General features: G+C 44.5%; 1 protein-coding gene across 1 annotated transcript in view; it reads right to left on the bottom strand.

Annotated features, from left to right (window-relative positions):
• The window catches only part of usp43b (ubiquitin specific peptidase 43b), a 101,519-nt gene extending 87,608 nt beyond the window's left edge, over positions 1-13,911 (bottom strand). Inside the window, exons 1-2 of the mRNA XM_063217276.1 lie at positions 13,029-13,911; positions 971-1,120 (exon numbers count right to left, since the gene is read on the bottom strand). Coding sequence (XP_063073346.1) covers positions 971-1,120; positions 13,029-13,655 — 777 coding nt within the window. The 5' untranslated portion in view covers positions 13,656-13,911. The remainder of the gene's footprint in view (positions 1-970; positions 1,121-13,028) is intronic.
• Positions 13,912-13,994: the final 83 nt, after the last annotated feature.

Raw genomic sequence — 13,994 nt, 5'->3', positions numbered from 1 at the left:
ACCCCCCCACTCACCCACCCCACCGAAAAGGAACAGCGGCAGGAGAGAACAGACTGCTAATCACTTGTTTTGTCACTTCTTAAAATTGCACACAGTAGTGAAACTGAAGATGTTCAATATGGTAACCCAGATAAAGTGTACTGTACTGTACATGTCACCAATAAAACAAAGTGGGATCGGTTTTGGTGTAAATGGGTGTGATTTTTTTTTTTTTTTAAACCATTCATTCTGAGCCTTGGCTTGTCTCCTAAAAGGGGCATGGCAGCCATATGGTGGCAACAATGTTACCATGAAATAGCATACTACGGCCCTGCCGTGGCCAACGACTCGTCTGCCATGCGGCCGACCCGGGTTCGATTCCCGGCCCGGGTCCTTTGCCGACCCCTCCCCATCTCTCTCCCCATTCGCTTCTTGTCCACTCAAACTGTCCTATCATCAATAAAGTCGGAAAGGACCAAAAAAGAAAAAGAAAAAAAAGAAATAACATACTACTAGTGCTGTACATCTGTAACAGCACTTCTACTACTTTATACATCTCTGAGAATCACAACAGAGAGATACAGCAGACAGGCCTCTTTCTTCTCGGCTTTTAGACTAAAACATAGCTCTGCAATGTGTTGAATCAGAGCAGATATCAAGAGCTGTTATACTCTACTTTGTACATCGACTGGGCTCTCAAGATGGTATGTGTAAACAGAAGACAGACCTTGACCTGGGTTTACAGTCGGCGGAAAATGGGGCCCATTTATCACAATCAAGCAAGCCCATACATCTAGACCGAGAAGACAACAGCGAATGAAAATGTCTGTCAGAGAAGAACATTTTGTTTGTTCTCTCTATCTAAATATTACAGCAGGTATACCACGGCAACCGTGACTATCCAGGGGCACAGCACAGGTGGTGAGGAGAGCTGATATATAGCACTAGAGTGAGAGGTTTGCCAAGATCGACTCTTTCCCTCATACAGTACCTTTCCGGAGGTTTTGCATTTGTTGTGGTTGTTTGTGCAGGAGGTGGGATTGACGTCCTCGTGAACGCGGTCCAGGAGCCACAGCAGGAATTCCAGCGCGTCGTGTTGGGAATTTCCCCGGAACTGCGTGCCATATTTGGACACAATGCTCTGGATGGAAGGAAACAAGGGAAATGGTCACCGGGATTAATTAATGTTTTGTTGCACCTAAAATAGACATTCGGATTCAATTATATTGCCCTTACAACGCTTCCTGGATCAGAGTAGAATACCCAATTACAAAGCAAATGTTACTGTTTTTAGCTATATGAGTATAACAATGGTACATAGAAAACTACCACAATTCTAGAATTAAAGCACGATAGGCACACACGCATGCACACGCACACACATACCGAGAGAGAGAGAGAGAGAGAGAGAGAGAGAGAGAGAGAGAGAGAGAGAGAAAGAGAGTCAGAGTCAGAGAGTTTGTCTTGAGTCGTATCAAGCATCACCGAAATGAATTTAGAGGAACACCCATCTCACTGAATGATTTCGATCTCAGCCACTGACAGCCTATCTGGAAGAGGGCAAGTCATCAGTAAAAAAGCGTGAGACGGGCGTGATGCTCTGCTTTTTAAGACTGTTCCACGAGATGTTTATCACGGCCACAGCAGGGTGCAGACCAAAGCCTGAAAATAACTGGCTCCCGATGCCTTCATCACAGCACCTGTGATCACGTATGCACACACAAACACATTAACACACAAACAAGCGTGCACGCGCACACACTCACACACACACACATGCGCGCATACAAACAAGAGCAAATACAGTCACACACGCAAACAGAAAATGAATAAAGAAAACAAATTCTGCCTCTTCACACACAGACACACACATACACTTGTAACACACAGTCCCACACATACACATGTAACACACAGTCCCACACACACAGACTCACCAACACAGTTACACACACACACACAACAAATGACACAAATAGACCCTCCTTTGAGCATATGATGCGGGCACACAACATGCATGACACACACAGTGGCATACGTTTATCCAAAGTGGGCCGTCTGATGATTCCTCCCTTCCTGCTCTTGCATCAGTCTCATGGCCATGGCTCGGCGGCGGCTGTGGCTGCGACGGCAGGCAGGCGCTGTACTTGAATTGCAAATTGAGCTCGAGCTGTTCACACAGCTCCACTTTTTTCTGGCCTAACAGGGAGGCAAGCCACCAAGCCTTACGGTAGGGTACACTCCTTTTCAACCCGCACAACAACAAATCAAAGGCGGGTGAGTTCAGCCAAGGATGCACCTTGAATGATAGACTGCCATTTCAGCTTTCCCTTTTTTTTTTCTCGAGTCCACAGACAATAGACACCGTCTGGTTTTATGGGACAGTCACGACACAAAATGGGTGTCTATTTGTTTGTCCTGCCATGCAGCAAAATGGATGCCATTACATCAGCATATATATTTGGAATATTGGTAATACATTTTTGCTTCTTTTCACTGCCCTGAGTGAGCGCACTATGGGAAGCCTTTGGTTAAGTACAGTGTGAGAATTCACTGCGGTCATATGGCCCAGTTGAAGTACACAAACACTTAACCGTTCCTACCCTACTTCTTCACATCAGTTTAGGTTCAATGTATATACGTGTGATACAATTCATTAATAATTACTACAGATTAATAATTATCTCACTCGGGGATATGAACCAGGTGAAATAGACCACCAAGTCCTACAGGAGGGTGTAACCTATGGTGCACAACAGGTGCACAACAGTACTGTACACACAGTCACTGCACAGTTGACACTATTTTTGCCACCCGTGGAGAGAGTTACCAAACATATACTTGTCTACTTCTCTTGTGGCTGTCAAAAATGTGTTTTTTACTCGGCACCACAGACAGCAGTCTGCCGTGCTGCACAGGAGCTCTATAACTCATCCTGGAGATGTCTGATGGCTAGAAAATGACTTTCAGACCCAGAGCAAGCTATCTGTGTACTGTACAGTATATGGAAACTAATCATCACACACAGCAATAATAGCCATAAAATATAGCCTTGCATCGCTGATAATGTGAAGATTCATAGTAATGGTACCTCGGTTTTGCAGCATCAATTGTGCGTATCCGAAATGACTCATTACAGAGATATTGTCACAACATAAAAGGATGGCCTGGGGGTTTGGCGGGGGCATAGAGTGCCGTGACAGTCTGGCAGGTGATCCACCTTTAAGGGAGAGACACGCCCTTTAAAGTCTTTACACACAGCGTCCCTTGGTGAGGCAACACATCTTCAAAAGACCACTCAAGCCACTGGACCGTTTCCAGGGCCGCCCTCTCATCCATAAAGGAAGTTGGGGGCTAATTAAGGCGACTCAAAAGAGCATGGTGTTTCATCACACTGTTTCAACGTGACTGGCACAAGTTTCCAGCAGCAGAGACGTGACAAGATGTGAAGGTTGTTCTCTACATGCAAGACTAGTGCGTACAGTATGGCTTCATTGTGTTACTGTAGAATAGTGTTTCTCACCGGGGGCGTTACAGCCCCTCCAGGGGGCGTTGGGGAGCCATAGGGGGGGCGTTGAGATGGATGGGGAGGTGCTTAGTTGCCATTGGAGGGCTTTAGTCTATTTCGTTTTTCAATACTAAGGTTGCAGGTTGATGATGAGGTCACGGGGGCGTTGGGCGGCTTATGATACGGTCCAGGGGACGTTTGTTCAAAAAGGTTGAGAACAACTGCTGTAGAACATAAACTCCACACCCAAACCATGTGCTGTAGTGTACAGAAGCCTATTCTTCTGCCTTGGCACTGTACAGTACAGTGTAGATGAACTGTGAAGAGGCAGTACAATACCAGACCAGAATGATTCACTATAGCAAAAAGACACTAGTGTCTTCAGTTGATGGGTGCATGGTAACTCGGTGGACAAAAGAATGGTATTTGTGTGCAGTGGAGAGTGGAGACTTTGACCTTGAAAGCCAACCAAGTTTGACAACATGCATTTTTAGAAAATGATACATCTTTTCTGTGAGGATGGCTGACACAAGGCTATTGACGTCATCAAAAGAACGTAAAATAGCAATAATCAGAACAGAGCATGACACACCGATAGGACTGACAATAATATTTATGGTGTAGTAATGGATCCCTTTTTTTAAAATACACTTTGCTCACTGACCTCAGTAGTCTGGAATACTGAATGCTATACTGACTCTAAACCAGTGTTTCTCAACCAGGGTGCCGGGGTGCCGCAGGCCCCCCTCAGGTGTGCCGCGGGAACGTGGCTGACAAATAAATGATGTACTATAATACATATTTGTCTAAATTAATAAATTAATGCTTAGTCAGTGGAATCTGTCATCTGTCATTTACGCACAATGAAGTTAATTTAGGTCGCCTCAGTAAGCTGCAACTTTGAACTGGGTTGTGTGACGTCTCCAAATGTGTTACTTTTCTAAGCTTGTGTGGTATCGGATGCGATGCCATGTTGTGGCTTGTTGGTTTGGGGTGCCTTGAAATGTTTCATGAATTGAAAGGGTGCCTCGCCTAAAAAAAAGGTTGAGAAACACTGCTCTAAACCAATTAATTTCGAATCAAAGCAAATCAAGTCTGAAATATACTGACCATATCTCAGCTAATCAATTTTAATTTGTGTTCTGCTCTCTTGTCCCACTTCTCAAAGAGGTCAAGTTTATCTCAAGAGAAGAAGAGATGAGCCATTTAACAATTGGAAAAACAGATGACACTTGTGATGATGACACAGTTTCTTAAAGGAGAATCCCGGCCAATTTCAACATTTGTTTGTAGGTACTGTATGTATATGGCTCATGACTTGGTTCATGACTTGAGAGTACCCGACAACTTGGAATTGGTGTTGTTGAGCCCTTTCCGAGATCCTGACCATTCTCATAGGGCAGTGTTTCCCAACCAGGGGTACGTGTTCCACTAGGGGTACACGAGCACACTGCAGGGGGGTACTTGGAAAAATTTTACTACTATGACAAAATGTATGGAGCAGTCACAATAGGACAGACAAAGTGATATAGAACATGAATTAGGGGGTACTCATGGCACAACTTAGAGGCTTAGGGGGTACGCGAGACCAAAAAGGTTGGGAAACACTGTCATAGGGGACGGCTTGTTTACATCTAAAACAAAGCACCTGAACATACAAGTACTCCGAATATCATTCCAAAGGGCTGAACAACAATAACAAAAAAAAAGCAGTGTCATCAGGACCTCATGAGAAGTGGAGGGTAGGGCGAGCAATACAACTCTGTTGAAATTGGCAGTAATTCTGCTAAAGTGTTCTTCTTGACCTGCAGTACATAGATAAAGTTGTTGGGAAAATATGATTGCAGAGGCATAATGACGTAGACAATGTCCTTCATAAAGACAATGAAACATTACCCCTATTCATCCCAGATGCGGCTCTACTGGCCCGTGAACGGCTCTCGCTGATAAAACAAGTAAGATGAACTTCCAGTGAACACAGCCGATGTGCTTTTTTTCCACCGAAAGAGCTGCACCCTTCAGTCAATGTTTATTGTAAAAACTTTAGACAGGCTCTCCGCTGCCACATGGTGTGTCCAACAGATAACCGTAAGCCATACACAGGGCCGGATTAAGGCACAGGCTAGATATGGCTACAGCCTAGAGGCCCCCACCTGCCAGGGGGTCCCCTTGGCCTCGAAGGGCCGCCTTGAAAAATAGTCACGTTTTAAATGTTAATACTCCTCTCCACAGTTGGCAGACATATCGTCCCTCATTCATGGCTCAGAAGTATGATGTAATTTTGTTGCAGAATTTGCCCTCTGCAGGGGCCTATAGCAACCTCTAGCCTAGGGGCCCCGGGCCATCTTAATCCGGCACTGGCCGCACAGCTTCAATAACAACACAGCCATGACGCTCACTGGCTCGCTGCTGTTACTGTGAACTGGAAACAGACTCTGATCTGATGGTCGCCCCACTGAGGGAGACATTCCATACAACCCATAACAGCACAAGTAAATAGATCTTCTCCTCAGCCACTTCTCCTCCCTGCCATGACCAAAGACCATCCCTGGCTGGGTTCTCAGAGATAACTGCTGCTGCGCTTAGACATGAAACTGACAAGAAATCAAGATCTGAGAACTGACAAAATGGTTTTATGAGGTTTGCGAACGGATCGATCTTCCTCACACCACCAAAACCAAAAAGTTCTACACCATGACTAAAGACAATTTCTCACTTGATTCTAAACATTACTGTAACTGCTGGTATGTTAAGATGTCAAGATACCAAGATCTGAAGACTGATAAGATGCTTTACACCATGATCCAAAAGACCATTTCTCACTGAGTTCTAACAGTTAGGGTAACTGCTGGTGTGCTAAGATGACAAGAGAACAAGATCTAAGGAGGACTGATAAGATTGTTTATGAAGTTTTGAACAGGTCGAACTCCCACACAGCCCACACCAGCACAAGTAAATACAGGTCATACCAACTTCTACACCAAGACCCAAGACCATTTTTTACTGAGTTCAATCAGTTAACCGCTGACAACAAGATCTAAGAATGGAGCCTTTGAATGGATAGAGCGCAGAGACACTGCACAGACAAGAATTGTAGAAAGAAACAGCCAGCGTCAAACTTCACATTTGGATCAAAACAAATTCTTTCCCTTTTCCATCACCAAGCTCATATAATGCCTCTTTATCTCACACAATTTACTAACTGTTTCACAGTAGCATCACAAAAGATGAACAGAATCTCACAAATATCCATTTCAGCTTCTTAACACTCCAACAGACATGACAAGCGCTAATGATCCATATCCAATGGCCAAGCTTTGATGAATCTCAGAGCTACAGACCCGTATTGATCAGAAGGGAATGTTTTGGGTCTGGGTGAGCGCACAGCAGCGTGGATGTGTTGGAGGTCAGGTCTACTACGTATCTCACTGTTGCCACAATCCCAAATATTGACACATTCCTTCACTCTGGCTTTGCTATGCCTGCTATGAAGCTATCTTAAAAGCTCTCCTTTTATCTCTCTCTTTCTTTCTCTCTCTCTCTCACTCACACACGTGCGCACACGCACACACACAAAGTCAGACAGGTCAATAATTAACTTGGACTCAGATGTCTGTCATGCAGGGTATCGCCCTAATCCAGTTAACTACTATATATCCTGGCAACCGCTTACCACCAACAGCTGCCTTCAACAGCAACAAAGACATTTTTCATCCAATTATTATGTAGCCCTGGTGGTATACAACAAAGTATACCCTTACTCCTATTTACACTGATACTTGTCACACATGACATGAACATATGAAACATGAATACATGAAACGTAACTTTACTCTACCATTGACAAGATAGGCCTTTGACATTGAACCTACAGCTACTGATGTACCTCAGTATACAGAGTAGTAGTGATAACAAACAGACAGGAGGTATACCGTAGTGTCACACAGAAAGCAGCTAACAGAAAAGGCCAGAAAAGCAGTAAAAGCAAAAAAGCTTGTAACATAGCAAAGTAGCAGAGTTTTGAAACTTAATGTCTTTATTAAAAGTGCCTCTGGGTATTACTAGACTGTGACATATTACAGCACAAATGCAACTCCACTCTTGAACTTTCCCAACCTCCCCCTCAGTGCAGTACCTCGATGGTCTGTGGGGATAGAAACAAACAGAGGAGGGTTTTATGTACTTTAGTCAGCCAGGACCATTTCCATCTCTCTACAAGGTCCTGCACCGCCTTGACACATTCGAAAGCCTGATGAGACTTGCTCCGCCACGGGTAATTACTGACTTCACAACACGTATATTACTCCCAGAGGTCTTGATTAAATTATAGGTCTGCAGCGCTAGACTGTTTATGGGTGGAGGAATCTGCAGTCAGATTCAAGGGAATCATTAGGTCCACCGCACAGCGCAGAGTCTGTATGTATGCGACAACAGATAATTTACAAGGCTGTAACGGTTGCTGAGAGTGCTGAAAAGATCCCATTTTAGATAGCCCTGGACATTAAACTTAACATGGAAGTGCATATCACAAGACCTCCAAACTGGGCACAACAGAGGAGGCTCTGTTTTGTACAGGAAGTAATCCATGAGATAAAGGGAAACTTTCATCATTTCATTTTAGTAGTTTATTTCCAGAATTCATGCTGCCCATTCACATATTTCACCTTTTCCACAAATACTTACCACCACATTAAATTCTAAGTATTCATTATGACAGGGAAAATTGCGTTTTTCATATGTGAAAAGGGGGATCTTCTCCATGGCCTGCCATTTGGACTTTCCAGAAATAGACTTGGACTGTACTTTGGTCATACTAGAAAACACAAGTTCATTATTTAGTAAATATTCATGAAAATATTCAATTTGGCAGTAGACAGCACAGTTTCAATGAGCAGCACAGTTACAATACCTACTCTGGCCGCCATTCTACATAGTGCACCTTTAAGGTACACCCAATTGTAAATGGCATCTGACATCTATGGTATATTGGGTCACATTACAGCATGGTGACGGTGCCAGTGTCAGATACAGATCATATACTATACTGCATGTGAGTGCAAGGGTGAGTAAACAGTAGTCTGAGCGAAAGTCGACTGCTGACTCCGTGAAACAGTCTGGTGAAAGCTAAGAGGAATCCGTCTCCGAGGAAGGTGGGAGACGGTCTGATCTTACTCTGCCATTTAAATTCAGTGGAGTTCCGAATTCAAATTAAACCCCATATTGTGATTTATTAGCATGATTGTGGCAATAGTGTCACAAAAGCATACAAATAACAAAACAAAAGTGTGAATAGTGTTAGCTTAACCAATCAGTAACGTACTTCGCAGGTGAGTTCTGCTTCACCACTCTCAACTGTTTGCTGATTGGCTAAACAGTGAGCGAACCGAGCTAGGAAGGTTTCGCCAGACTAGGTGCGGAGCCAAAATCTTTGGGTGGAGTACATAGGATGGCATCGCCAGGCTAAGTAAACAGTGTGTGAAAGTAAACCTGATTTGCGGTACATATAAAGACTTTACACGTGCCTTGTTTACAAAGAGTAAATTGCTATAGCATAATCTTGTTATGGTTCCTGCATGTTCTCTTACGACATAGACAACCGCTCTGTTGTTGTACTTGAGGGCAGTGAGAAAGAAAAACACCATAACCCTAAGGGTATTCATTTAAATTACCATTAATTGAAGCACACACATCACCACCTACCACTCAGGTTAACCACAACTGCAGCGTGTCATTTAAACACTTATCAAAATGATGATGATAGGCCTGGGGCTAAAAATATACGCAGGTGAATGTGTCATTTGTAGCCTCCTCACCCTCATCATGTATGAGGCGCTCTTGAGCCAGACCCCTGACCGCCAGGCCTGGCTGTCACTGTACCCACTTTAGTGTAAATTGCTCTGGACACAAGCTTAAGCATGTAAGAGAGCAACGGCAGACACTAAAGACCACCCAACCAACGACTCATCCCTTAGAAAGGGACAGTTCAGCGGTGCTAGAAATTACTTTTGCTTTTAGGAAGTGCCAACTCCTCTCCCTTAACTTAACAGTCACTGGTCTGGTCACTACATTTTTAATGCAAAACAGTTCTGTATGAAATAAGTATATATAGGAAAGAGCATGCATCAAAGAGTATGTATTTTTTCTAATGCAGAGACCTCCACGTCATCCAGTGATCAGCACTCCATTTCCTGAAATAGCACAGTGTGTATTTGCTGCCCTCATTGTGCCCACATTATCCCTAGTCTGCTCCTCTTCTCTTACCTTGAGATATCACGATTAGCTTCAATCCAAAGCTTAGTGCCTCAGGCTATGGGAGCAGGGTGATTCACTCTCAAAGTTCCTCAGAACATGTGGGCAGTGTGCGAGAGCAGGGCGATTGGGGGGGTTTGGGGGGGGGAGTTACGATTCTGTGTGATTGTGTGTGTGTGTGTGTGTGTGTGCGTGCGCGCATGCGTTACTGTGTGGAGTTCTTTTTGGGTACAATCACATTGCTCCACAAATATGGTTTCCGGCAGAGCTAAGCACAGAGCACTGAGCAGTGATAGGTAATCTGTCCTGATGCTGATACATAGCCTCCGGACAGCAGACAGCAGGAAGTCAAGAGAGCAGGTCTTTAACTTTATGTGTGGATTACAACCCTGAGCCCTGGTGGCCAATCCTCGGCTGGACTCAGGAGATGCACGCTGAGACCCTGACCAGACACACTGATCAGCCATTTACAAGGTGCAGATAAAGTTAAACCAAAATGATTTACGTGGGATGATCTAACCTACCGGGTTGCTTGTTACAGCTTTCTTACAGTGTCAAAGGCCTGGCTTGTGTCCAAAATACCAAAGACTGACATTGTCAACACTAATGACAAGTTATATTGTTTTACTATCATTATTTTACTATCATACTATCTTATAGTTTTATTACTTGTTAATAGCCTAACGCGTGTCCAAAAATACCACAGAATTAACTGAGGTTGTTGACAGGTTACCCTGTCTTAGCTTAATGAACACTATCTTTTTGTCTGGACCTTTGTGTCCTCGAGTAGGTGATTCAAAACAGCAGCCACAACAAAAGCAAACGTTAAATAAATAATAAAACCATGGGCAGATAAGGAGTGCAATTTCATTCATCAAGGGCGAAGGCATTTGCTTGCTGACCGTGAGGTTTTTCGGAGAGGCTAATGTATCAGTTTTCCACTTAAGTGGTTAAGAAACAAACTCTCGTTCCACCTACTGTGGCTCTTGCCTGTTGGTTAAAGTCCAGCTGATTGATTTCGAAATTAAGCCAATGGCTGGAGCCATTAGGATGCAATGACTGGAAACAATACTCAGTGGAGTGTGGCCTGACCCTCTCGCCCACGCCCCGCCACTGAGGACCTGACCACAGCAGCAGGGCTGCCATCTCACTATAGATCCAGGCAGACCCAAATTCACTTTGGAGATAAGGCCATCATCAGCATGACGATCAGCTGGGGGGTGGGGGTGGCTTCCAGTCACTGCAATATGTTAGACATGGACGGACTTACTGTCAAATGCTTTTCTTTTTTTTTTTGTGATCTGTCATATATATACCTTTTTCACAAATAATGCAATAGTTTATGTGTGGTTTTCTTGCCTTTCAACACTGTCTTTATGCAAGAGCAATTAATACAATGCAAACATGTCTTTTTCTTGTCATTGTACAGTACTAAGCGTGCGCAACAGCATTTTGACATTTGTTCCGTAACAAATCCAGAAAGAGATCAATAAAACTTGGTCTGTATGGGCAAAATATCTTGAAAGTGTGTACTGTGCTTTCTTCTGGGTCCAACTTTACATTCTAAAATCTTGGAATTGTTTATGTGGTAGGCCTGCTGTCAAGTGCTGCAGTTTGATTTCTCTCCATATGGTTGTAGAACTGCCAAACCCTTTTGGTGACTGCATTTAAAACAAGTGCTTCACTTCAATGTCATCACACTTTTGCAATCACCACTGGTGTCTGATTGATGGGCTTTTCAAGGCAGACCCACAATTCATCATCATGTGCAAAAACACAGGGCTGGGAGGAATAGGAAGGGAGTGCCTGCCAGCCAGCCTATCTTAAAGCATCCACAGCTCCCCTCTGGCAATTGTAGGGATGGAATGCATGGATATAAGTAGGATCACTTGCCAGAATTGATGTGAGATGTGCATCCACATGATACTGTTTGATAACGGGTGTGAGCTGTTCCCTAACAAATAAGTCCCACTGCCCTTTTGTGTGTCAGCTTTAAACACCGTTGCTCTTTCATCCTCAAGCTGTGGCAGCAATCGCCATCGCGATAAGACCATAAAAGCACTGAGACGCCGAAATATGAGACAGATCTGCACTCCCCTGGCAGACTCCCGAAGGGCAGCCGCACGAGGACGACGTCACGGGGGGCTAATTCTGTCTGACCAGAGAGAGTGTCAGAGTGTCAGAGAGGGAAAGAGAGAGAGAGAGAGAAAGAAAGAGAGAGAGAGAGAGAGAGAGAGAGAGAGAGAGAGAGAGAGAGAGAGAGAGAGAGAGAAAGTGAAAGAGAGAAAGTTAAAGAGAGTGCAGGGTTCTATTGTCAAAGCTCAGAGTTCTAAGAAGGCTTTGTGATGTCTGTGGCCCTGTCTGTTCAAAGAATTGCCTGCCTGCCTGCCTGCAAGCTCAGCGCTTCAGTCCAGACACCTGGTGACCCCGTCTGCACCCCCTACCTCCAATCCCCCAAACCCCTGGCTCTGTGGCACACCACACCACCACAGGGCCGAGTGCCTGGCTGCAGCATCAGCATTCAGGGAGCAGGCGGCTCAATGGGCCCTCTGTCCCCCCTGGGGGAGGACTTTGTGTTGTGTTGAGTCCGGGTGATAAGCTGCATAAACAGCCCTGTTGATAATGGCCTCAGTTTTTTAGGGTTGAAAACACTTCCTTATCTAAAATGACCTCTTATTCAACAGAATTTGACAGCCCTCCTCCCACCACTGCCCCTTAAAAACAACATGCCGTGTTCAGAATTTAAAATGAGCCCCTGCTGTCATAGAGCAGCAGTTATTGCAGGAAGTTGTAAAAGTATTTCACAAATAATTAACATAGCCTCATGGCTTTTTGTGATTGACATGGAAGCCTGAGCCAATGATAGAATCATGTATTTTCCCCACAGCTTCCAACCCAGTGGCATGTCTGCTGTTACTATGATGCTCTGTCCCAAGACCTCAGGAAACTTGCATCTGTTTAGGTTACTCATTGCAGTGATTATTTTTAAAACCACAGGGAATTCCTAGTTAGTAACTATAGGAATCTTTTGTTTTTAGCACACACTGACCTAACCTTGATATTAAGACAAATTAACAGAACATTCATTTTCTTCCCAAGACGCATGAGAAACCAAGAGATTCAGACCAAAGAAAGATCTTAACTCTGTCAGTTCTGTGCACCCACTTACATTTTTCCAGTAGATGTGGCTTGTCATGGACATGTTGTTATGCATATAATACGCTTGGAACTGAGGCTGTCGTGCCTGTACCAATTAACCATTTGAGTGCATCAGCCAAGTAATGTCGCTCACCTTAAATTCCACGGATAGCTGCGGAGTGTATTCCAAAGTCCACAGCGCCCTAACCAGAGACGCCAATTGCTCGGTCACTTCTCCCTGTAACGACTGGATATCCTCCGTCCTAACCATTCCATTGACACTCCTTTCACAGAAATCCAATTTGTACCATTCAAGGCAGAGGTATTCCGCTAGCAAGTCGGTATTACTCAAGCACTGTACAACTGCATTCATGAAGCAAGTGTTTCCGTGGTTCTTCAAACCCAGGACACCTGGAGTTTTGTCTCCATAAGACAAGGACAATCTTTCTCTGAGGGAATTACGGGGTGGCAACGGGAAACTTTTCTTAATCAAACGCTCGGAGGAAACTTGGATGTCGTCTTTCAAACATCCCGAGTTCGCGCTGAGAGTGCAAGGTGTACCATCCCGAAATCCCCCATCGTCATCTTCTCCATCCACCGGTTCACTGTCTCCGACGTGAGCCCATGTGCCCAAAGTTTTAAGAATTTTATTCATAAGACTTCCAACCGACTTGAACGATTTCTTTCGAAACAACTTAACTGATGTCTGCTTCTTGTCCTTGCTCTTTCCAACCCGGGCTTTCATTGATTCGTCTTTTGCTTTGGTCTCTCTTGTATCCATGACTATCCGAAAATCCTTCACTACTTACTGAGAAAACGGGAGGCAGCGCCAGCGAAAGCTTCTCTACCTGTCCGCGGTTGAGGTCTCAGCCAAAAAAGCGGGATAAGCCGGGAAGCGTTTCAACTATGGTGGCATGGACCAACGGTGCCAAGGCACGAAGAAAAATAGTCATGAACATTTTCACGACTCAAGCATTCCGACAGTTTGGACTAGCGCGAGCTGTCATTCTCTGCGCGAGGGACGCCGCGCCCAGTGCATGCACGTAATGATCCACTGGCTGATCATGCCTCAGTTGGAGTTTTTGTGTGTCTGTGTGTGTAGGATATGTAATGCGCGCTG

This window comes from Engraulis encrasicolus, chromosome 2, assembly GCF_034702125.1.
Source record: "Engraulis encrasicolus isolate BLACKSEA-1 chromosome 2, IST_EnEncr_1.0, whole genome shotgun sequence".
Classification (NCBI taxonomy): domain Eukaryota; kingdom Metazoa; phylum Chordata; class Actinopteri; order Clupeiformes; family Engraulidae; genus Engraulis; species Engraulis encrasicolus.
This window is presented reverse-complemented; position numbering and strand designations above follow the sequence as displayed.